Source organism: Aegilops tauschii, chromosome 7 (assembly GCF_002575655.3).
Source record: "Aegilops tauschii subsp. strangulata cultivar AL8/78 chromosome 7, Aet v6.0, whole genome shotgun sequence".
NCBI lineage: Eukaryota > Viridiplantae > Streptophyta > Magnoliopsida > Poales > Poaceae > Aegilops > Aegilops tauschii.
In genome coordinates this window covers 69,762,495-69,785,664 of record NC_053041.3, presented here as the reverse complement: position 1 = coordinate 69,785,664, position 23,170 = coordinate 69,762,495, and the positions used below count along the sequence as shown (strand labels likewise).

The following is a 23,170-nucleotide window of genomic DNA, read 5'->3' as shown; positions in this document are numbered from 1 at the left end:
GTTGCTTGTGCTTGTGCTTGTGCTATTATGTGTCTCAGTTTGTAGTTATGTGGTTGAACAAGTTTGCTTTTGTTATGTTGAACAAGTTTGTAGTTATGTGTCTCAGTGATCATTTTGAAGATGCTTTTTTGAACTGGATTTTGATGGAGCTGTTGTTTCAGAGCTGTTTTTGTCAGTGAGCATTTTGATCTTGTTCTCATCAATTTTGATGTTCAAAAAAATCATCAAACCAGTCAAGTATCAAACACACAACTCGCTGACAAGTTGGCCCCACGCTGTCAAATAGGTCCCACCTGTAAGTGAATTGGTCCCACTTGTCAATGAGTTAAGACAGCTACTGGATTTTTTTTTCAGAAACTGCTACTGGATATATAATAGATACAATACTACTGGTACTTGAGCAACAGAGCTTCTCTAGCCCAGTGGCTGGGAACGCAGCCCCTGTACCGCGGGTCGCGGGTTCGAGTCCCCGCCGCGCTTCTTTTTTAACAAACGAATAAACGATAAGGCGTCTATCAAATGGGTCCCGCCTGTCAGAGTGTGATCCTGTCAGCAAAAATGACACGTAAACATTGACACATAAGCGAGATTGGAGAGGTGGCTGCCTAATCATCCTAATGCATTCGAACTCTAGTGTAATGACCTTTTATATTGGTCATGATCAGTTACAAATAAGGCACCGGACCAGTGCCATCTGGTTTATGACCTTTTGGTGCAATGAAATTATGACCTTACTGGCCCTAATGGTCATTATGGTTTAGGGTTTGGAGCCCCCCGAACAACTTACAACCAAATTGTCTGAAATGGTCATAGATTTACGACCATTCCTTACAGGGTCACTGACAAAAGGTGACAAGATAGCATATTTCTTGTAGTGCTTCACGAGATATTGAAGTTCATGAATTGTCGTGGGATCGTCAATTCCAAGGAAGTTCCAGCAGAGGGTTCTTATCGATCTTGGCGGCAGCCCTCTAGGGAGCCCACCTTAACTGAGCTACGTGTTGTGTTCTAGGCACCTATCTTGGATCTCTTCGTAGCTTGCTTCGGAGGGAGCTCAGGGGATAGAAATCCCTCCCGCCGGCGAAAGCGCCCCACACATCATAATATCATTCTAGCTTACTTAATGCACCGGTTGTAGTTGTGCTCACAGAACTTGTATCAGCCATCCATTGCAGTGCCGAAACCATCTTTGCCATCAGCCACTAGTAGAAAACAGGGCTTTGGTTCGGCCAGAAAAGAGCATTAATCCCGGTTGCATTACGAACCGGGACTAATGTGAGCATTAGTCCCGGTTCGAGCGGCTAGGGCACCGTACAGGCATTAGTCCCGGTTCAAATGTGACCTTTAGTCCCGGTTGGTGCCACGAACCGGGACTAAAGGGTGTGATGCCCATTAGTACCGATTCGTGGCACCAACCGGTACTAAAGGTTAGACCTTTAGTCCCGGTTCGAGCCACCAACCGGTACTAATGGGGTTTGAGGCATTAGTATCGGTTCATGGCACGAACCCCCCCCCCCCCTGTGGATCGCCTTTTCAGTTTTGTAAAAAGCAAAAGAAAATGATAAAAACTTTAAAAATTAAAATCCTTCCATATGTAGTTATGTTACTACATGTACTAGTTAGGGAAAATGTAAAACGGCTATAACTTTTGCATACGATGTCAGAAAAAAAGTATAATATATCAAAATGTTCAGCATGAAAATCCGCATCAGATTTTGACAGCCTACGGCATGTTTGCAAATTTTTAGAATCCTCAAATTCTAAAAGGAAAAAAAGTTATGCTCAAATTTCTGGGTTTTTTTTTGAATTTTTGTTAAATCTGGTCAAACTATGGTCAAACTACTTATTCAAGAAGTATTAGTGTTACTAAATAATTATTCAAGAATATTAGTGTTACTAAATAATTATTTCAGTTTTGTTGAATTTTGGTCAAATCTGGTCAAACTATGGTCAAACAATGGTCAAACTAATTATTCAAGAAATATTAGTGTTACTAAATAATTATTTCAGTTTTTTTTGAATTTTGGTCAAATTTGGTCAAACTGTGGTCAAACTGTGGTCAAACTATGGTCAAACTACTTATTCAAGAAATATTAGTGTTACTAAATAATTATTGTTTTTTAGAACAATAATTTCAAACTCAAACAGTGAAATGTGTGACTTCATGCTCAAGCTAAATTCCTGAGGGTTAATAGGATTGACATCTTACTATTGTCAGGAAAACAACAAGTGCAGACTTGGAAATGAGGGAGAATAGAACCCGGAAGTTAAGCGTGCTCAGGCTGGAGTAGTGAGAGGATGGGTGACTGTCCGGAAAGTTAGATGATTTGGAATGATGAGAGGTGATTAGAGATTAGAGGTTAAATTGAGCAGTGACGAGGGGTGATTAGAGATTAGAGGTTAAAATAATTCAGAAATTTGAAAATAAAAAAAAAATTCAAAAAAAATTTCAAAAAAAAAATCATAAAATTTCCTTTAGTATCGGTTGGTGTTACCAACCGGGACTAAAGGTGGACCTCCAGGCAGCGGCCACGTGAAGGGCCTTTAGTCCCGGTTCGTGTAAGAACCGGGACTAAAGGGGGAGGCTTTAGTAACGACCCTTTAATCCCGGTTCCAGAACCGGGACTAAAGGCCCTTTTTCTACTAGTGAACACCCCTCTTAAGGTTTTTATTGTCACCATCGATATCATCATCCGAGGCTCCTCCTCATTTACAAGATCGCTATGATAAAAAGAATCATTATCATCAGGCCGACCAAATCATCCTAAACGACCACCCACTCTCCTAGAGCCACCACGATTTGAAGCACTAGAGGGCCGGCCGGTCCTCATGCTCCAGCTAGCGCGAAGGTGCTTAAAGACAAGTGTCGAGGGGGGATATAAGCCATCACCATGCTCTTTGTAGACATGACCAAACATGCCACAGACTGTACACCAATCCGGTAGCCTCACGTACTTTACAACGACTAACTCGGTGAGGTGAGCGTAGAATAGGGATTTTGCGCCGCGGGTGTGTTAAGGAATCGGGGCAAAAGGAAACAAATCATGTGGGCCTCTACAGGAGGTTGCGCGCAGGAATGTGTGGGCTGGGCCCGCAAGCCCACTACACGAGCATGGCGACGCGGCAGGCACCTTGAAATACCCCGCCTTGGCGCCCGAAAGTAACCGTCCCAACCAACAGCCTTCGCTCCTCCTCTTCTCCCCGTCGCCGGAGCGCCAAGAAACCAAGAACCCACCGCGCGCCTCTGCTCTCCTGCGTCACCGGCGAGCGATGGAGCAGTTCCAGGACGGCCACCACGTGCGGCTGCGGAGCCGCGAGCGCGGCACGTACCTGCACGCCGACGACGACGGGCTTGGCGTCTCTCTCCACCACCGCCGGGCGTCGATGAACACGGCGTGGGCGGTGCACATCTACCAGGGAGATGGCAACAACCAGTACGTGCTCCTCCACAGCGCCGCCTACGGCCGCTACCTCGGCGCCACGGACGCGCCGGCGCCGCGAGGCCACAGCGGGCGCCGCGTCGAGCAGTGCGACTACGAGCCCTGGGAGGAGATGGCCATCAGGTGGCAGGTCGTCAGGATCGGCTCGGGGGACGATATCCTGCTCCGCCAGGTCGCCGGCCGCCTCCGCGCCAACGGGAAGTATCTCAGCGTCGACGGCTTCAACAGCGCCGGCCCGATGATGCACTGGGTCGTGGAGCGCATCCCCGCCAGGGAGGACACGCCTCGCCTTGCAGCTCCGACTGGGGTGAGTCCGCCATGCCCGCTTCTTGATTCTTCCCGATCGAATTGGGTTCTTGGATGTAGTTACAATTGGGGATTGCAATTCTTGGCATCTTGCAAAATTTGCAAATCTTGATCGCATTTGTGTTTCCGATCAACTGCAGCTCCGCTTCCCCAGAAGCCTCGCCTTCCTGTTGCCGTGGCGGGTGATCCAGTACGAGCAGGCCGGCGCCGACGAGCCCAACGCCAACTTCGCCTGGGCCTCACTCGTATTCAGGGGCAGGTCCGCGTTCCACCTGAGGAAGAAGCTGGCCCGCCGGCTGGATGCCGCCATGGACGCCTGCAACCTCGTCATGTGCGTCCGAGCGGGTACGCACGGGCGGCCTACCCCACTGCTCGTCGATCTGCCCCACAGCGACGAGACCCTCGACATCGTCGTCGTCATGGCCGGGACGCCAGGTGAGACGCGCCATTCCCAGCTTCCTAGTTCCTATTTTAATCTTCTGTTTACTGAAACTGTCTGAACAACAGTTCACTGAAACTGTTGTATTCTGCAACTGCTGCTAATGTTCAGTTAGGAATGGGGAGTTGTGTGGACTGTTGTAGTATTAGATATAAGTAGGGAGTTGAATGGAAATAGTTAGTATATATAATTGCATTATGCCTGCTGTAAAAATGCTAGAAGGTAATCAAAATCCAGTTTGTTTGGGGATAAATCATAACATATTCACATTAAACTCTGACACAGAAAATATTTGTTTTCATAGTACTGTCCTTGATACAAATAATTCAGTTTTCCCATTCGGCACTATTTGTCGCTTGTAGAATCTTTGGAACTTAGATACCCAACTCAGTCAAATTTTTTGTACTGTAAATTCTGTTTCGTTTAGTACTATATAAATTCTTTGAACATGTAAACCAAATTCAGGTTAATCCTACAGTATTTCATGAAATCTGTCTTTCAGGTTTTTTGCACATTATATTGTTGTTTTCAGGCTTTTTGTGCACAGTCCTACAGTTATTCATTAATTCTGCAAAACAGTGTATTTAAATTATCGATCTTCTCAAACTGTTGCACTACCTGTGACATGATGCCTAACTTCCTCACTTTCTGTTCTAATTCAGCCCACGCAGACCTGCGGTACCCGAATGTCAATGCAGAGTAGAGAAAGATAAGAGCGGGACTCCTGACCGTCGACCGTCCACCTCTTCAAAAGTGTCACCGTCTTGGACACTATGACATGAGAATTCAGAACTGCATTTTTCATTGAGATATAGGTTTAGGAAGCGCCTCTTGTGTCTGCTAGCATAGATAAACTTGATTCATTCTCCAGACAGGAGGAACCTCTCCCTTGTGGTTCTAAATTTCAGAACCTGTGCAAAGAAATGATTGCGTTCTTATTCTTGCTGCTACTTCAGGGTTGCCTCTGTAATTTCTGTTTGGTTTAGTACTATAAATTCTTTGAACAGTTATGCAATGGCATTGGTTTGTAATGGTTGTCTTCTTATTCTTGCTGCTACTTCAGCATTTGAATCGCCAAGTGCATTTGAATGTTACTTGTTTCCCTTAGATGCCAGCGCTACCGTTTCAAGTTTCAGTCATTCAGCAGAAAATGAAGTTTGCAAGATATGTACTGGTCGATATTATTTGCTGCATTGACATGATCTTTTGGGATTTATTTTAATGAAGCACTGATCAGCTTGTGGTGGAAGACAATGCTAATCTTCAGTTAGGAGTTTACTGAAACTGTATTAGATATAAGTAGAAGGAGTTGAATAGAAGTAGTTGGTATTTACATTATGCCTGTTGTACAGATGCTAGAAGGTGATCTGAAGCTAAACTGGTCGTTGGGGAGAAAATCATTACTTAAGTCACATATTAACACTAAACCTTGATACAGAAATTTTTGGTTTCATACGACTGGCACAGATAATTAAATTTCCCCATTTGGATCTCAGAAACCCAACTTAGTCACGTACTCACGTTATGTGTTTTCAGCCTTAAAGAGAAGATACAGATTTCTGGTTGATTTAGCATACTGTACATTTTTTGAACAACGTTGCAACCCAAATTCTGGTTATATCGATGATACCAAATTCAGGTTGTTTTCCAGGTTTTGTACATAAGCTGTCTTCTTTGTCAATTATCCAATACAGTGATATTTAAGTTATATAGATCTTCTCCAAAGATTGCCTGTGATATGATTCCTTACTCTTTCACTCTCTGGTCTAATTCAGCCCACGCCGAGTTGCGGTACCCGGATGTCGATGCAGCCTAGAGAAAGATAAGAGCAGGACTCCTGACCGTCGCCTGACAGTCCACCTCTTCAGAAGTGTCGCCGCCTCGGACACAATGACATGAGATTCAGAACTACAATTTGCATTGAGATATAGGTTTAGGAAAACCCCAGCAACTCTTGTGATTCTGCTAACTGAAATTGATTCATTCTCCTGACAGGAGGAGCCTGTCTGCAGAGCGTCTTTGTTCTTGAACCGTGCGAACTTATTTTTTCCTAGAGACAACAAGGTACTCTCTTTTTCTTTCGATTTTGAAAAGAAAAAAAAAAGATACCACTGCAACAACGAAACCAGTCACAGATTCAGTACATGCATGGTCTTATACTGCACAAGATTGACTGATGATCAGAAGTTCAGAACTCATGAGCTACACGATGCGCAACAGAGGTACATGATCAATCAGGAGTACAGCCTCCAATCAATACAATTTCGAGAGACACGATCAAACATCAAACTACGCAGGATTAGATTGACGTTGTATCGATCGATCCATGAAAGCAAACTCGATCAATCGAACACGATCGATCAGGCATCGCTGTCGTCGTCGTCGCAGCCGACTCGCCGCTGTCGGGCTTGGAGTTTGATGCCTTGGTTGGCCATCTCGCAGGCGTCGATCCAGTCGTGGTAGATGCCGACGGGCTCGGTGAGGTGGTGCGCCGTGGTGTGGTAGAACTCCTGACATCCGTAGCAGACGGCGGTGGCGACGTAGAGCTTGAGGTCGATGGTGCACGACACGCTGCCGGGGTGGTTGCAGAAGGGGCAGCAGAAGGCCGTGTCCAGCTTGGACGCTGGCTTCTTCCGCTGAGCCATCTTGGAGCTCATCGACTTGCGCTTCGCCATCTCGAATTCTCGAGCACCACCAGATCGCAGTCGCAGCTAGGTTCAGGCAAACGCGATGTGTGTTGGTAGGGAAAGGGTGGGCGTGCTTATAAAGGTTCTCCGAGGCACTACGACTGCGGCTCCTCTTCGTGCAGCGAAGCCATTAACGAGTCGGAGCCGGATTCTGGCGCCCAGTCGAAATGGCCGGGAGCTAGCTAGTCCGCCTGGGCTACGCATAGGTGGCTGATTTATTTTATTTTTTGAGGGAGTTTTTTTTTTTGAGAAATTTTTTATTCAAATCACGAATGAGTACAAAGTAGTTAATAACTCTTACAAGCACACTGAAACGCAAATACAAAGGACCATGAACACCTAGATTACCCTAAGACAACCATAACACAAAAAAATCTCCGGAGCCCTGTGTCATCATCCCTGAATCTTGAGAGAAGACCCCTGCAGCAGAAGGATCTGTAACCAGTCGCAAACAGGTCATCATCTTCGACCACAGTACAATTGCCGCCTCGTTGCTTCCTCCTTTCTTACACCAGCGCTGAGAGGGCATGGACATCAATCCAACACACCTGCCGTCGCCATCTTTGGCTTTGAGTACCGCGAAAAGTGTCCCTTCCGGAAGGAAGAGAACTCGAGTCATCCGACCGGTCCAGCACCGCGGCCGGGCCATCCGCCCGGACAAAGCAGGATCTCCCACCAGCATCAGCGCAGAGGAAGGAGAAGAACAGCAGCAGCAAATCATACCAACAAGGAAGAAGAAAGGTCTTCGTCTCCCTGCCTCCATCGCCCATCTGAGGATCCAAACGGCCAGTGCCGATGGACCTCCAACCACCATAGCCGGCGACCTCGACGAGATCCGGGGATCCCCAACACCGCTGGCTCCTAGACGAAGGCAAAAGCCTCGCCTGACTGCGAACGGAGCCCGGAGAAACTTATTCCGACGCGACACCACCGCAACGGCCTTGGCAGCGTCTCCCTCAACCCTAACCCTACCACACACCCACCTAGCGAATAGACCCGAGGTTCCCCCTCCCTCCCGCCGCCGGAGCGGCCGATGGAGAGAGAGGAAACCGGCGGCGTCACCGGCGGCGCGCAAGGGATCCCTCTCCTCCTTGATCGCCTAGATCCTACTTTTCCGGGCGCGAGGCGTGTTTTTTTTGAGGGAGTTGGTGGTACGCGGCCGCGCAGCTCTCGCCCGCGTGCTGTGGCACAACTACGCCCACAATCATGCCCAGTTCAAGTACGTTATTTATTTATTTTTTTTGTTGGGTTGGGGGGGGGGGGGGGGGGGGCGGGTTACACTTCTTCTCCGGACTGGGAAAAACAAATAAAATCATTTAAAACTACATCCGTCCTCAAGGTAGATCTTAAGTTTTTTTAGTGTGTTTTGGATTATCCCATTTCATGGATTCACTAGTATTCGGCCTATTTTTATTGTAGAAGAAGATTCACTAGTATTTTTTATATATAAAGAGATTCCTCTCCGATTTTCATTACTCTAAACCCGGATTCACTAGTATAATTATGGAGTTGTTCCAAACACTTCAACTTTGTATTTTCGCACACTGCAACATGATAGACTCACGAGGACGCATGCGTCTTCTGTAGAGCCAGAGTCTCCTTATCAGAAGCTCCTTCTCTTGTCAAGTGTCATACAAGGTCCTTGACTAGTGTCCTTACACTACCGATCTCCTAGGCGCGCCGATTCCCTTCCGAGAATGGTCTGCCACCTCCTATTGCTGCACGCCGGCTGCACTGCAAAAAGGCGTTGTCCTCGATCACGACGCAAACACCAGAATGACTTCATCTTCAACATCTAGCAACCCTCGGTCTCTTGTGTGGTTTAGACCATCCAGGAGGAGGTAAAGCTTTGGGCTGATCTTGTTGGTCTTATCGACCCTTCAATAAATAGTTGGGATGTCAACCTTGTGCACCAAACTTTCAATGTGGAGGATTCAAAGATAATCCTGCAAATCCCAATTCATGATCATTTTGATGATTCCATTGCATGGCATTTCGACAAGAAGGTGATCTTCTCAGTGAAGTCAGCCTATAAGGTTGTAGTGGACAATGCAGAACGGGAATCAAGCCATGGGCAAACGTTAAGTTCAAGAAGTAATGGAGAGGCGACTGAGTTTGAATGGAAGAAAATATGGGCTCTACCTCTCCCGAATAAGGTCCTCCACTTCATTTGGCATATGGAACCATATAGCCTACCACTGAGAATGAAGTTGAAAACAGGGAATGGATATTGACACTAGATGCCTAGTATGCCTCAGATATGATGAGGATGGTGGTCACTATTTCCTCAAATGCAAAAAGGTGAAACAACTGTGGTGCTCAGCACAGATGGAAAATACTAGAAACAAGTTAGTGCTATGCAATGATCCCCTCGGCTTGTTTGAGGAGTTACTTCATCTGACAGAGGAAGAGAGCATAAAGGTGTGTGTCCTGTTCTGACTATGGTGGCATGAAAGAAATAAAGCTAACGTGGGTGACACGATGAAAACCACAGATGAAATTGTTTCCTTTATTTACTATCATGTCAATGTTTTCAGGAATCTCAAGAACCGAAGGAGTGCCCAGAATCAGACCGCCACGGCAAAATGGTCTCCTCCGCCAAGTACATTCCTTAAAATAAATTCGGATGGCGTTTCATGAAGCATCAAATTCTGGAGGTTGGGGTTTTACTTTGAGAAATAATGAAGGCACACTTTTGGTTGCAGGAGCAGGAAACCCGCAACTGGTATCCAGTGCACTCCATGCTGAAGCATTAGCTATGTTGTATGCAATCCATGCCACGGCAAGGATGGGAGGCAATCAAGTTATCTTTGAAACTGATTCCATGGTGATGAAGCAAGCGGCAACAAGCGAAGAATATGATAAATCTACTCTAGGATCACTATTTCAGGACATACAATTTCAGTTGAATGTTGCTTTTGATGTTGCTAAACTGAATGTATGTCCTAGAATTTGTAACAATGTAGCACACTCTTTAGCTGCGTATGTTCACGGTCTAGGGAGTGGCAGGTGTGAGACCTAGTTAGGCCAGTTCCCCGAGTTTGTACAAAACACTGTAACTGGCGACTTAACCAAATCGTCATCGTAATGGAATACATGGGTGTTCTGTTTCAAAAAAAGCACCAAGGGAATACTAATCTTCCTGCCGGCAGGTTAGGGAAAATGGTCTAGGGTCGGGCACCCCTATGTTCTTCTGCTCATGTGAGCACACCACACCCTCCTCGTGTACGTGGCCCCATGCATTGCACCCGATGTATCTTCATACCCCTTCTATCAATGAAAAAGATATACAAGCTCTGCATACCGTGAAAACCCTAGTATAATAGACTAGTTCATTTTACGAGGGCAGAGAATAAGGTTCAGTTTGGCAGCACAAATCATACCTAGTAATTTAAAAGTGTTTTAATGTCCCACAAGTATAGGGATCTATAATAGTCCTTTCAATAAGTAGGAGTGTCGAACCCAACGAGGAGCAGAAGGATTTGATAAGTAGTTTTCTGCAAGGTTTCAATGCAAGTGTTGTAAAGTTAGTTTTGATAGGTAGTTCGATAGAAAGATAATTCGTAACAAGGTAGCAAGTAACACGAGTAAATAGGTGCAGCAACTGGCCCAATCCTTAATTATACTAAGGACAAGCCGGAGGTGTTTCTTATAGTGGGTAAAACGCTCTTGAGGACACATAGAAATCTCGTCAAGTTACTTTCACTATGATTCATTAGGTTATCATTCATTGATTCGATAAGTGTCGTGTGGGAGGATCGGAGCTAAGGTACTATCCTAACTTGAGCAAATACCGGATCGATCGCTCGTAGCGACTAAATTGGTCGCTGGTAGGAAGATGTTTTCTAGTTTCGGTTTTGAGAACATTCTAGAAGGTTCCAACAAGGATTTTCCCGTTTTGGGAAGCTTCTAGATGGTTCTCGAAACTATTTTAGCCATTCTGTTTCTTATTTATTTTTTTCTTTTGTATTTTTTGTTTATTATTATTATTATTCTTTTTTCCTGTCAGAAAATAATCTTTAGGAATTCAATTTTTTTGTTCGAAATAAAAATTTGTTCGTGTTTTGAAAAATGCTCAGGAATTTAATTATTATTTTTATTATAAAATTTTGCTCATAAAATACAACTTTTTTTGGGATTTCAGAAAATGTTCAAATTTCAAACAAGGTTCTTTTTTCCAAATTTGTTCATAAATTCTAAAAGTGTTCGTGTTTATAAAAAATGTCTGGTACTTTCACATTATGTTCTCGTTTTTTTTTAAATCAGAATTTTCGAAATGCTCCTGTTTTCAAATTTGTTCATAGCATCAAAAATTATTTGTGTTTCTAATTTTTTCACTTCTTTCCAGAAAATTTGCAATTTTCAATTTTCAAAAAGAGTACCTTTTCAAATTTGTTCATAAATTCAATAGGTGTTTGCATTTTTAAAATTGTTCAAAAATTTCAAAAAATGTTCACATTATTTAGAAACTTGTACATAATTTTCTACTTTTCCCACTTTCCAATTTTGTTCAAAATTTTAAAAATGTTCACACTTTTAATAAAAGTTCAAAAAGTTGTTCGCGTTTTTTTAGAAAATGGTCGGAATTTCAAACATTATTTGCCTTCCAGAAAATTGTTGACAACTTTTGAAGAAAAGTTTGAAACAACAGTGTTCGTATATGCCAAGGAATTTAGTTCTAAATAGTTCACATCAGGAGTTCAATTCCTGGTGGAGGCACCCACTTTTTCCGATTTGTACATTGCGCAGTACTTACATGTCGTGCTCGCCGACAGGCCAGCCTAGTCGGGGGTGCGTCGGCACCCTATATTTCGCAAAATGTGAAATGAGAAATGGGTCATACTTGTTTTTCTAGACAATTCTTTTTTAGTTGGTTTTCTAGACAAAAATGGGTCATACTTGATGTACTGTAGCATCGGTCCAAGACACTGGGCCGGCCCACTCCACGCTAGCGTCGTCCCGGCCTGAGCTGAGCGGCCGCTTGAAATACTCTGTCTTGGCGCCTGAACCAACAGCTTTCCCTTCTCCTTGCCGGAGCGCCAAGAAACCAAGAACCGCCTCTGCTCTCCAGCGGCGCCCACGGAAGATGGAGCAGTTTCAGGACGGCCACCACGTGCGGCTGCGGAGCCGCGAGCGCGGCATGTACCTACACGCCGACGAGGACGGGCATGGCGTCTCCCTCCACCACCGCCGGGCGTCGATGAACGCGGCTTGGGTGGTGCACTTGTACCACGGCCACGCGGAGTACGTGCTCCTCCACAGCTCCGCCTACGGTCGGTACCTCGCCGCCACGGAAGCGCCGGCGCCGCTAGGCCACCGCGGGCTGCGCGTCGAGCTGCGCGACTACGCACAGCCGGAGGTGCAGGCCATCATGTGGAAGGCCGACGGGGCCGACTCTGGGAACGACGTCCTGCTCTGGCAGTTCACCGGCCGCTGCCTCCGCGCCAACGGGAGGTACCTCAGCTGGAACAATGGCGTCAGCGCCGAGGACATCGAGGACACCTACATCGTCAGCACGATGATGCACTGGGTAGTGGAGCCCATCCCCGCCATGGAGGACATGCCCCCCCTTCCACGTCCGACTGGGGTGAGTCCGCCATGCCCGCTTCTTGATTCTCCCCGAATTTGCGCGAATTGGGTGGACATGCGTCGGAATTTGACCGCAAAGATTGCGAGCAATTCTTTGGCTCTGTTCTTGCCAGATTTGCGCTTCTTGGTTACCACTCCTGTTTCTTTGGTTGATTCTTTGCGACTCAACTGCAGCTTCTCTTCCCCGGAATACTCACCGCCCTGTTGCCGTCGCGGCTGATCGTGTACGTGCGGGCGGGGGCCGACGGGACCCGCATGAACCACGGCGCGTTGGTGTTCAGGGGCAGGTCCGTGGTCCGCCTTAGGAAGAAGCTGATGCGCCGGCTGGACGTCTCCGACCTCGTCATGTGCGTCGAAGCGGGTACTTTCGGGCGGCCTACCCCACTCGTCGTCGACCTGCCCCGCAGCGTCCGGGACCTCCACATCGTCGTCTTCGCGGCCGGGACGCCAGGTGAGAGGCCCTTCATGTCCCCAACTTCCTAGTAATCTCCTTTTGCATTGCCGTTATCTTTTGGGTTACATGGAAAACAGTGTACTGAAATTGTTACAGTTTACTGAAACTGCTGCTAATCTGCTTCAGTTGGACTTGACAATTGTTTGAATTGTTGTCTTTTCATTGTGACCGTTGGATTAATCTGCCTGTGTAATCTGAAGCTTATTTGGTTGTTACATATTACACTCTTGGAACTTGAAAACCCAAATTAGTTTAGCTTCACATAGAAGATACTGATTTCTATATGTAATTCAGAAAGAAAAAAAAATCAGGTCGTATCCCACAACACTACATGGAAAATAGTTTCTGCAATTGCCTTCTTGATTTCGAAACTAGTAGTCTGAAAAACAGTTTGCTGAAACTTTGGGTGAAACAAGTACTCTGAACTGCTGTAGGATTTTATAGATATCAATGGAAGTTGCTGAACCAAATCAGTCAACAGGCACGACATTGTGCCTGTTGGATTTATGGACAGATGCTAGAAGGTTGTCTGAAGATAGTTATTGTTTGGTTTTGAATTCAGACGATTCTGTTCTTCAATTTAATAATATGTAGATTGCCAGTGGAAGACTTAGCAAACTGAAACCCCAAATCAACTACGTAGATTTTTCTAGGCATTCCATTGTTTCGAGTTTTTGTACCTCAGCTTTCTTCTTGATCTTTTCATCATACTGTTAGCAGTACCTGTGACATGATGTATGTCTAACTGCTTCGATATTTCTGATAATTCAGCCCACGCGGAGGTGCGGTACCCAGATGTCGATGCAGTGTAGAGAAAGACCAGAGCAGGACTCCTGACCGTTGCTTCACAGTTCTCATGTTCAGAGTGTCGCCGTCTCAAAACTTTTTGCAGTGAGATAGGGGTTCGGCAAAACCTGGAAGTTGTTGTGTTTCTGCTAGCTGACAATGTAGGAAACCTATTTGCTGTTCTCAAATTCAGATATATACTGCTTGGTCTCGCTGACAATGTAGGAAACCTATTTGCTGTTCTCAAATTCAGATATATACTGGCGTTCGGCGCGGGATCCGGCGGTGGGCTGCGAAGGTGGAGCTCCTCTGCTCTGGTGCTGGACGGGCGGCGAGGCGAGGCTGGTGGTGATGCGTTGAGCTGCGGGCTGGGCGCGCGGTGGCGCGCGGGATGCGGGCTGGGCGTGCGCCGGTCGCGCGGGACGTGGGCGCGTTGCGCCGGGCGAGCCCCAGCTGGATCTGCAGAGTGCCTACCGCGGGGCGGGGTCGTGGTCAGCGCTGCGGCGGAGGAGAGGGGTCAGGCGGGAGCGAGCTGTTCGGCGGCGCATGGGCTCATCATGCGCGTCGCCGGCCGTTGGCTCGATGAGCTCCAGAGGGCGGTGTGAGGCAGATCGGGCGCAAGGGGCTGACGGTTATCCGGCGCGGACCAGCGGCAGCGATGGAGACCTGGGCCCCGGCGTCCGGATCTGGTGGCTGCGGCGGACGTTGGGCGCGTGGGGCCAGCGGCCGTCGGGCGTGTGTCTGCGGTGGTGGCCTGGCTCGGGTTGGTGGTTGGAGGTGCAGCGTCGGGTGAAGACCTTGCTGCCAGTCTTTGGGCTGGGGCAGGCGACGGCGACGCCTGCGGGCGCCGCTTCCCTCTTGAAGGCGTCGCTGAGGCATTTCTGCTCGCTCCACCACGCAATGCTGCTCGGGGGAAACCCTTGATCCCACGGGATCGGACGATGAAGGCGATGTGTGTCGCGCCTCTTGGGGCATCGTTTCAGGAGCTCCTTACCGGCCAGGGGGACCAGTGATAGATGGAGGATGTTGTTCGTGCTGCTTGGTCGTGTCCGGCGATGAGGGAGGTTTTGACTTCTGTGGCAACGATGACGGTGGTGAGCATTGTTGGAGGCGTGGCTTTGGTCATGGTAGTCGGCTCTTCTCCGGCGTGTCCGTGAGATTACCTCGGCTGTTTGTTGCTGTGAAGTCGAAGCTGCGGTGCGGGGCTCTGGTAGCGTACGATGACGAGCGACATGTGGTCCGTTCGGCGATCTCCTGTGACGCCAACCTTGTTTTGTTCTCCGTAGTTTCTCCGCCGGAGTCGGAGCTGCGTTGTCTTGCGGTGGGCGGATGGCATTCCGTCTTGTAAGTGTAGTGTTGTTCTGCAGCTAATAGGGCTGCCTTTTCTTTTTTCCTTTGATCTTCGGATCCTCCTCATGTTGTTTCTTCCGTTGCTTTCTGCTAAATCTAATTAAAGCCAGCAATTTGCTGGATCTTTCAAAAAAAAAAAATTCAGATATATACTGCTTGGTCCGTTCTCTTGACAATGTATGAAACCTATTTTGTGTTGGTCTCGCTGTTCTAAAATTCAGAAAAAGCTTGAACAATGATGCTCGTAATATTTGTGCTGCTATTCTGTTTCCAGCTGCTCCACCGACTGCCAGAGGCGGTAATAGTTTTGCGGTGAATGGAGTAATTGAGTTCCGATGTGCCGCTTAAAGCTTCAGTCCTATAGCAAAGAATGAATTTGTGTTTGGACAGAGAACCCTCAACGGTGGTTGTCACTCATGGTTAGTTAACGCATTTATTATTTTTTGGTTATGTGCATTCAGGCCGAAACCTCAGAACGGTTTTTGTTTGGGGGAACTGAAATTAGTTTGCAGTACAGTAGGGACCTCCTTTATTTATTTTCCTTTTCACCTTTTTAGTTTTTATTTTCTGTTTTCAATTTTTTTTCTAGATTTCGTTTCAGTGTTTCAAAATAATTATAAATTTAATATTTTTTTCAATATTTAAAGAGTTCAAGTTTCAGAAAATGTTCACAAATTTTGAAATTATTCCCGGACCTTAAAAAATGTTCACGAACTTTAAAATTGTTCACATATTTGAAAATGTTCCAAAATTCAAAAAGGATCATGAATTTAATTTTTTTCGTGAATTCAAAAAAGGTTCATAAAAAGATGTTCATGAATTTCCCAAATTTTTTTCGCAAAGCTATATTGTTGCGTTCACACGAGCTCAGGATCAAAACAGTCATGTCCATTTCTGCACACTATATCATCACCGGAAAGAGTGGATCACCTGCACAGGCGGAAAGGAGGCGAGTGGGGCTTCCCTTTGTGTGCCGCCGGCGCTGCCGCTGGTTCCCACTCCCTCCGCCGGCCGCTCCAGTGGCGGAAGGGAGGGGGAACCTCGGATCTGTGCGTGGGGTGGGTTCGCAGTAGGGTTAGGGTTGAGGGAGACATCGCCGAGGCCGTTGCGGAGGCGTCGTGTCTGAATAAGTTTCCCCGAATTCACGGTTAGGAGAAGCTCTTGCCTTTGTATAGGGGCCAGCGGGGTGTGGGATCCCCGGATCTCATCGAGGTGGTGGGCTATGGTGTCTAGAGCTCGACCGACAGTGGCAGGTTGGGTCCTTGGATGGGAGGTGGCTGTGCCTCGTCGGCTTGATTTTCCGCTGATGTTCTTCCTCTTTCTTTTGTGCTGCTGCTGGAGGGATGTCCTGCTGCTTTGCCCGGGCGATTGGCCCGTCCGTGGCGCCGAAACCAGTCCTAGTTTTCTTCCATCTGGAAGGGGCACATATAGCAGTACTCAACACTAGTAGAAGAAGGGCCATTTGTCCAGGTTCGTAAGGGCCATTTGTCCCGGTTGTTGAACCGGGACTAAAGGGTCGTTACTAAAGCCCTAGGCCTTTAGTCCCAGTTCTTACACGAACCGGGACAGATGGGCCTCCACGTGGCCGGTGCGGTGAGCCCAGGCAGGAGGCCCTTTGGTCCCGGTTGGTGGCACCAACCGGGACCAATAGGCGTCCACACGTCAGCAGCTGGCAGGAGCTGAGGTTTTGTTTTTTTTAAAGGGGTGGTTTAGGGGTTTTGGGGGGTTAATTTAGGTGTTTCATATATTGTGTTAGCTAGCCAATTAATAGAGAGAAGTGTCCTCTCTTATCTCCGTGCTTGGTCGACGCTACGTGATAACCCACAAGTATAGGGGATCAATTGTAGCCTCTTTTGATAAGTAAGAGTGTCGAACCCAACGAGGAGCTAAACGTAGAACAAATATTCCCTCAAGTTCTATCGACCACCGATACAACTCTACGCACGCTTAACATTCACTTTACCTAGAACAAGTATGAAACTAGAAGTACTTTGTAGGTGTTTTTGGATAGGTTTGCAAGATAATAAAGAGCGCGTAAATAAAAAGTAGGGGCTGTTTAGATAAAGACACAATAAAGTAAATATAGCGAGTGTGGAAAAGTGGTGGTAGGAGTTGCGAAATTGCCCCTAAGCAATTGACTACTTTACTAGACCGATAGCAAGTTTTATGTGGGAGAGGCCACTGCTAGCATGTCATCCCTGACTTGAAATTGTATAAACTTATGATTGGAACTATTAGCAAGCATCCGCAACTACTAACGTTCATTAAGGTAAAACCCAACCATAGCATTAAGATATATTGGTCCCCCTTCAATCCCGTATGCATCAATTTCTATGCTAGGTAGAAGCTTCTGTCACTCTTGCCCTCCAATACATAGTCCTATCAACATACAACTAACCCTATGGTGTGCTCCACGCGCGCGCTCATATGATGGGCACCAAAGGACAGCAACATAACCACAAGCAAATTAAATCAATCATAGCAATTCATCAACCACCGATAAGACAACGAAAATCTACTCAGACATCATAGGATGGCAACACATCATTGGATACTAATATGAAGCATAAAGCACCATGTTCAAGTAGAGGGTACAGCGGGTTGCGGGAGAGTGGACCGCTGTAGATAGAGGGGGGAAGGTGATGGAGATGTTGGTGAAGATGGCGGAGGTGTTGGTGAAGATTGCGGTGATGATGATGGTGGCCACGGCAGCGTTCCGGCGCCACCGGAAGAGAAGGGGAGAGGGGGCCCCTTCTTCTTCTTCTTCCTTGACCTCCTCCCTAGATGGGAGAAGGGTTTCCCCTCTGGTCCTTGGCCTCCATGGCATGGGAGGGGTGAGAGCCCCTCCGAGATTGGATCTGTCTTTCTGTCTCTCTCTGTTTCTGCGTTCTCCTGTGTTCTGCCCTTTCACCATTTCGTATATATATGGAGATCCGTAACTCCGATTGGATTGAAACCTTCGCCCATATTCTTTTTCTGAAAATTAGCTTTCTTGCGGCCAAAGTAGAGCGGCAACCGCCTTACGGGGGGCCCATGAGGGTCAGGGGCGCGCCTAGGGGGGTGGGGCGCGCCCCCCTGCCTCGTGCCCCCCTCGGGTTGTAGGAGATATGCCCTAGAGGCAATAATAAATGATATTATTTATCTCCGAGTTCATAATTATGTTTATGTTCCATGCTATAACTGCAATGATTCTCGAGTCTGCAATATCCACGAGGCTCGGAGGAAGACTCATATGCACGTGTGGAATAATAAACGGTAAGAAGTATTCCTAGACTGGCCTCTAAGACTAGCTCAAGTGTTGCAGGATGGTTCTGTTTTCCTGATCATGGGCATGTCTATGCCAGCAATTTTGAGGGCACAATGTTAAGAGAACACTTGTGTTGAATCGACCCGGATTGATGTTATGCTATGAGATTGATTCGTCACAAGTTTATTGGTACATAACACAGAGATGGTTAACGTTTGCATGATTCCTTAGACCATGAGAGTATCGAGTTTCTTCATGCTTGCTTCATGAACTTTGGGGTTTGTTAAACGTCATCCGTAAATGGGTGGCTATTACGGCGGCTTACGGGTTCATGGAAAAGTGTGTCAAGTAACTTGATAGCTCAAGATTGGGATTTGCTCCTCCGACGATGGAGAGATATACTCGGGCCCTCTCGGTGTTACAGTGTCCATCATCGTCTGGCCAGACACTTTGTGATTTGATCACGGGGATGCCGGAACACGAAACGAGAAAAGAGAACAAAACCGGTAACGAGGTAACTTGCATAGTGGACAAAGTGTTGGCCCACGGGGATGCAATAAATCTCACCTCAGGTGTTTGTGATATATCGTGAAGCAACAGGAATAGCTCACCTCAACTCGAGGTTCACTCGAATATTTATTCGTGTAGGTATAGGGGTCAATATGGGTGTCCACGGCTCTGATGTTGATCATTGATCGGAAGGGGTTCCGGGTCATGTCTATACTTCACCGAACCTATAGGGTCACACGCTTAAGGGTCATCTATCTGCTGAATACTAGACAGGGAGTCTAAGAGAAAATCACCGAAAAAGTTTCGGACACCGAAAAGTTTCGGACAGCGGAATCGTACCGCAGAGAGAGGTCATCGGATAAGTTTCGATGATACCGAAAAGTTGTTTCGGGATACACCATTAAGTCAAATTGGTTTCGGCACATGCCTGATAATTCTTCGAGGATGCCAGAATCATTCTGGAAGCTTTTTGGAATTTTCTGAGATAAAAACCGGAAATGTTCCGGAGCTGCCGGAGCCACTTCAGATGCGTTTCGCAGATGAAAATCACTAAAACCGGAATTGTTTAGGAACGCGTTGAAAATCATTTTAGTGGGTACTGGAAATGTTCTTAGCCCACATAAATATTTTCAGTTCGATCAGACGCTAAAAAATGTCGCCGTGAATAGTGAAAATCAGCTTTATGATTACTTTATGGAAAGCCACCTTTTGGGGCTTTGCTCCAAAAGATCTTGGGGATGACATGGATGGATAGGAGCCATTTTTGGGCCCCTCATGGGGGTGTGGCCGGCCACATGGGGTATCCCCCCTTGGGGACCCTCTTGTTCATTGGTTTCACTCCTAGGTCCTTGTGGAAGGACTTCATTCATGTGCATTTTGGGTTTTTTGTGAAACTACCCTAGCCCCTTGGGATTTCCTATAAATAGAGGTGGAGGGGCAGCCCTCCACACTCATCCCTTGCTCTCATACACATGCCATGCATTATCTGGCTTCTTCTCTCCCTCCCACGAAAAGAGTTTCGTAGAGCCGTAAGGCTGTCTGGGTTCCGGCAGGAACTAGTTCTGGACGGCGAACCCCTGCCGGATAGATGACACCGTATGTGTGCAACTCTATAGAGAGATCGTAGTTTCGGTCTTAGTTCGTGAGTGCCTCCCGAAGGGCTGTCCGGGTGACCGTCCGAGTTTCGAAGGTCCTCCCGAAGGGCTGTCCGAGTGACCGTTCGAGTTTCGAAGGTCCTCCCGAAGGGCTGTCCGCGACACCGTCCCGGGGGCTGTTCGACCGCCTCCCGGAGGGCTGTCTGAGGAGCAGATGAGGGTCTACATCCTCGCGGTTGGGAGGTTGTAAATCCTAGCTGCGGGGATCTGCACCGCCGATCGTCATCGACTCTACTTCCCACTGCGCTACGAGTCGGTAACGAAAAAGATCAAACCATGTATGCAGTCTCCATAGTGGTCCTGGGCTGGTGCGTAGGTCGGAAATTTTTTGTTTTCTGTCGCGTTACCCTACAGTGGCATCATGAGTCGTGCTATGCGTAGATGCAGGTTGCGATCTAGAATACATAGAGATGTATGGGTATTGCATAATATAATTAGGTAGTAGATGAGATCTATTGCTGAAAATTATTTATGCGGGTGACCGATGAAATCTGTTACCCGACGTTCTTGTTACTTCCCTAGAATTTGCGTTTGCTCAATCTCGAGACAGCATGGTGGAATTTGACAAAGTTCTGGCAGTCCGTGATCCTGATTGATCATGGAAGTGCTATCAGTTCTTTGGGTTCTGCCGTAGTCAAAAGAAAGATGAAATTCGCAGATGAAAGGGCATTTCAGATATGATCTGCACGGGGGTCATGCGTATGACGAAGTTTAGTATGGGGCTCGAGATTTAATTATCTCGTGTTTTATACACCCCGAGATGTTAATCTAGCAACCTGAATAATCATACTTGATGATAAAATGTTGGTAGCTGCGGTTTAAGTCAAAACCTTAGAAGCCACGTAAAATAAATTTTGCATAAACCGATTAGAGGCGTCTAACTTGGTTTTGCAGGATGTGCATGTGATGTGGTATAGCAGTGCTCATACTAATTCGATTATGTATGAGATGACTATATGATGTAATTTGATTAACATGACCTGCGTGTCATGATTCGGCATGATGGCTGGAGCCATATGATTGCACTTTAATGACCTGCGTGTCAACCTTGTTGTAATGCATTATTTTGTTAGCTATAGAGATAACAATATTATCTGGTGCATCGACAAGGTGGTGGCAATCTTCGCGAAGGTGAACACCGACGCGAATGCCGAAGACGAAGAAATGAAATACTTCTCCGTCAGAAAGGGCTATACCATATCATGCTATTATGAATTGCCTGAGATGTTTATCCCTTATGATGCACCCTTCTTGATTGCGCGGTAGTCGCTTTTTATTAGGGTGATCTCTCACTTAAAATATCAAAGTAGTTAGTGTTCACCCAAGTGTAGCACCGTCTGAAATTCGTATCTTTTCGGGGTGCGCCATGTACACATGAGCACGAACGAATCGAGAGGAATGAGGCGGGTGAGGTCAGACCTCGCAGCAAGATCACTTGGTTGTCTTTGACGTTCAGGCAGGAGAGTCCTGAGCTCAGAACATGCCCATCGAAAGATGAACAAGAATCACATAGAGATGTGATCGGCAAGTTGGCCTACCGATTGAAATTCGTGTCATCAGTGATGAACCCGTCAATGGCATCGAATAGAAATATGGATCTTGAATCACTCTAAATCAATTATGAGAGATATTGATTTGAGTGGGAGCGCACTGTTGAATTAACATGTTTAATTCTCAGTGCAATTAATTACGAACACTGTCTAAGTGTTTCTTGCAAAATAGTTGTAGAATAATGGCTCGCGTTTCCACCTTCCCTGTTAAAATTGGATAGCTGTTAAATATCTGGTTAAAACTTTACGATTGGTAATGTAATATGAGGATTGTCCTCAAAAGTGCCGAGAAGGACTTTGTCCTATCGCATGCTTTCCGTATCCTCCCGCTAATGCTATGGATCACGTGACTCTCGTCCTTCGATCCAAAAGCTAGAATTCTGTTATGGTCAAGTGGAATATGTTTGCTTCCACGAAACCCAAACTTCGAAAGTTGGGATAGTTATATGATATTCATGGAACTGAAAATTATTTTCAGATACAAACAAAGCAATGTTTGTTTGCAAGTATTAGTAAAAGTGTTTACTATGCATTTGACTGTTGGGAAAGGGATCCAGAAGAACGCCTGCCATATAATGAAAGGTGAATAAAACAACAACTTAAAGAGAAAGGAAGTGTCCAAAGGGTGTTAGTATGACTTACACGCCTAGGAAGTCCGGGGCTAATACCACTCTTAAGTTGGGTGCTTCTTCTGAGAGTAGGAGAAATACTAAAAGTTAAACTACTAGAAGTATAAAGGCAAAAGGAAAGAAGACTGGAATATCCAGCTCATGTATGAATGTCATACAAGTTTTTGATGTATAGAAGGCTGGTCAAAGATATAGTTCTTGCGAATTATGGTTAAACATGTTAATCACTAATTCTTGGGTATTGTGAGTTCATCACAAAAATGCCCGCTCGATTGCATTCTGTTGCAACTCAATGTAAGAACTACTATGGCCTGAAAGACTAGCTAGAAATGAGGTTAAGGTATACACAGGGAACATAGTAAATGTTACTATACCTTCCATCGGTGTATTGCCGTCTGTATTTATTTTCATAATTCATTTAGAGTTTTACAAACTCTATCCCATTGCATAAGGTATCTTGCAAAAAGGTTGTTCATAAGAGAACTTTTTATGTTTGATGTTATGAATAACACAAGGGCCATACTTTCATTATGAATGAGATGTATGTTATGAATATTGATAATAATACAATACCTCTGGGTTTACTTTCATAATTCATTTTAGAGTTTCATACACTCTAGCCCATTGCACAATGTTTGTTGCAAAAGAGTTGTTCATAAAAACAACAATTGTTGTTAAGTATTATGAATAACATAAGGGCCATACTTCCATCATCGATGGGACGTATGTTATGAATATTGAGGGTAATATGATACATCCATAACACTGACGCTAAATGTCGCAAGACTAAAAGAATACCACACAAGTGTGGCACTACATTTGGTCACATTGGAGAAACCCGCATGGAAAATTCCATTATGATGGATTTTGAAGTCTTTTTGATTTTGAATCATCTGACACTTGCAACTTTCCTCCGAAAAGTGAAGTGACTAAAATACCGTTCACAGGCCATAAGGAACGAACAACAAACTTATTAGTGATCATACATTTGATGTGTGTAGTCCGATAAGTGTTGTTAGTGGTGGATTT

At 46.1% G+C, this 23,170-nt stretch overlaps 3 protein-coding genes across 3 annotated transcripts; 2 read left to right on the top strand and 1 right to left on the bottom strand.

The window, feature by feature from the left end:
- The first annotated feature begins 3,270 nt into the window (after window positions 1-3,270).
- LOC120968680 (uncharacterized) lies at window positions 3,271-4,888 on the top strand. The gene is made up of 3 exons (XM_040395619.1): window positions 3,271-3,747; window positions 3,887-4,181; window positions 4,848-4,888. Exons 1-3 carry the CDS (start codon window positions 3,271-3,273, stop codon window positions 4,886-4,888), a joined length of 813 nt encoding a protein of 270 aa, XP_040251553.1.
- A 1,657-nt stretch (window positions 4,889-6,545) lies between these two features.
- Window positions 6,546-6,860, bottom strand: LOC109742930 (transcription elongation factor 1 homolog). Its single transcript, XM_020302034.1, has one exon. It carries the CDS (start codon window positions 6,858-6,860, stop codon window positions 6,546-6,548), a length of 315 nt encoding a protein of 104 aa, XP_020157623.1.
- Window positions 6,861-11,941: 5,081 nt separating this feature from the next.
- On the top strand, window positions 11,942-13,888 carry LOC109742929 (uncharacterized). Its single transcript, XM_020302033.2, has 3 exons — window positions 11,942-12,459; window positions 12,636-12,912; window positions 13,687-13,888. Exons 1-3 carry the CDS (start codon window positions 11,959-11,961, stop codon window positions 13,725-13,727), a joined length of 819 nt encoding a protein of 272 aa, XP_020157622.1. The 5' UTR covers window positions 11,942-11,958; the 3' UTR covers window positions 13,728-13,888.
- Window positions 13,889-23,170: the final 9,282 nt, after the last annotated feature.

What these genes read in the sequence shown, in the direction of transcription:
- LOC120968680 (XM_040395619.1), top strand. Translation starts at nt 3,271, where the DNA reads ATGGAGCAGTTCCAGGACGGCCACCACGTGCGGCTGCGGAGCCGCGAG. An exon ending in GCCTTGCAGCTCCGACTGGG is followed by an intron (nt 3,748 to 3,886) that starts GTGAGTCCGCCA and finishes GATCAACTGCAG; the next exon opens with CTCCGCTTCCCCAGAAGCCT. An exon ending in CGTCATGGCCGGGACGCCAG is followed by an intron (nt 4,182 to 4,847) that starts GTGAGACGCGCC and finishes GTTCTAATTCAG; the next exon opens with CCCACGCAGACCTGCGGTAC.
- LOC109742930 (XM_020302034.1), bottom strand. Translation starts at nt 6,860, where the DNA reads ATGGCGAAGCGCAAGTCGATGAGCTCCAAGATGGCTCAGCGGAAGAAG.
- LOC109742929 (XM_020302033.2), top strand. Translation starts at nt 11,959, where the DNA reads ATGGAGCAGTTTCAGGACGGCCACCACGTGCGGCTGCGGAGCCGCGAG. An exon ending in CCCTTCCACGTCCGACTGGG is followed by an intron (nt 12,460 to 12,635) that starts GTGAGTCCGCCA and finishes ACTCAACTGCAG; the next exon opens with CTTCTCTTCCCCGGAATACT. An exon ending in CTTCGCGGCCGGGACGCCAG is followed by an intron (nt 12,913 to 13,686) that starts GTGAGAGGCCCT and finishes CTGATAATTCAG; the next exon opens with CCCACGCGGAGGTGCGGTAC.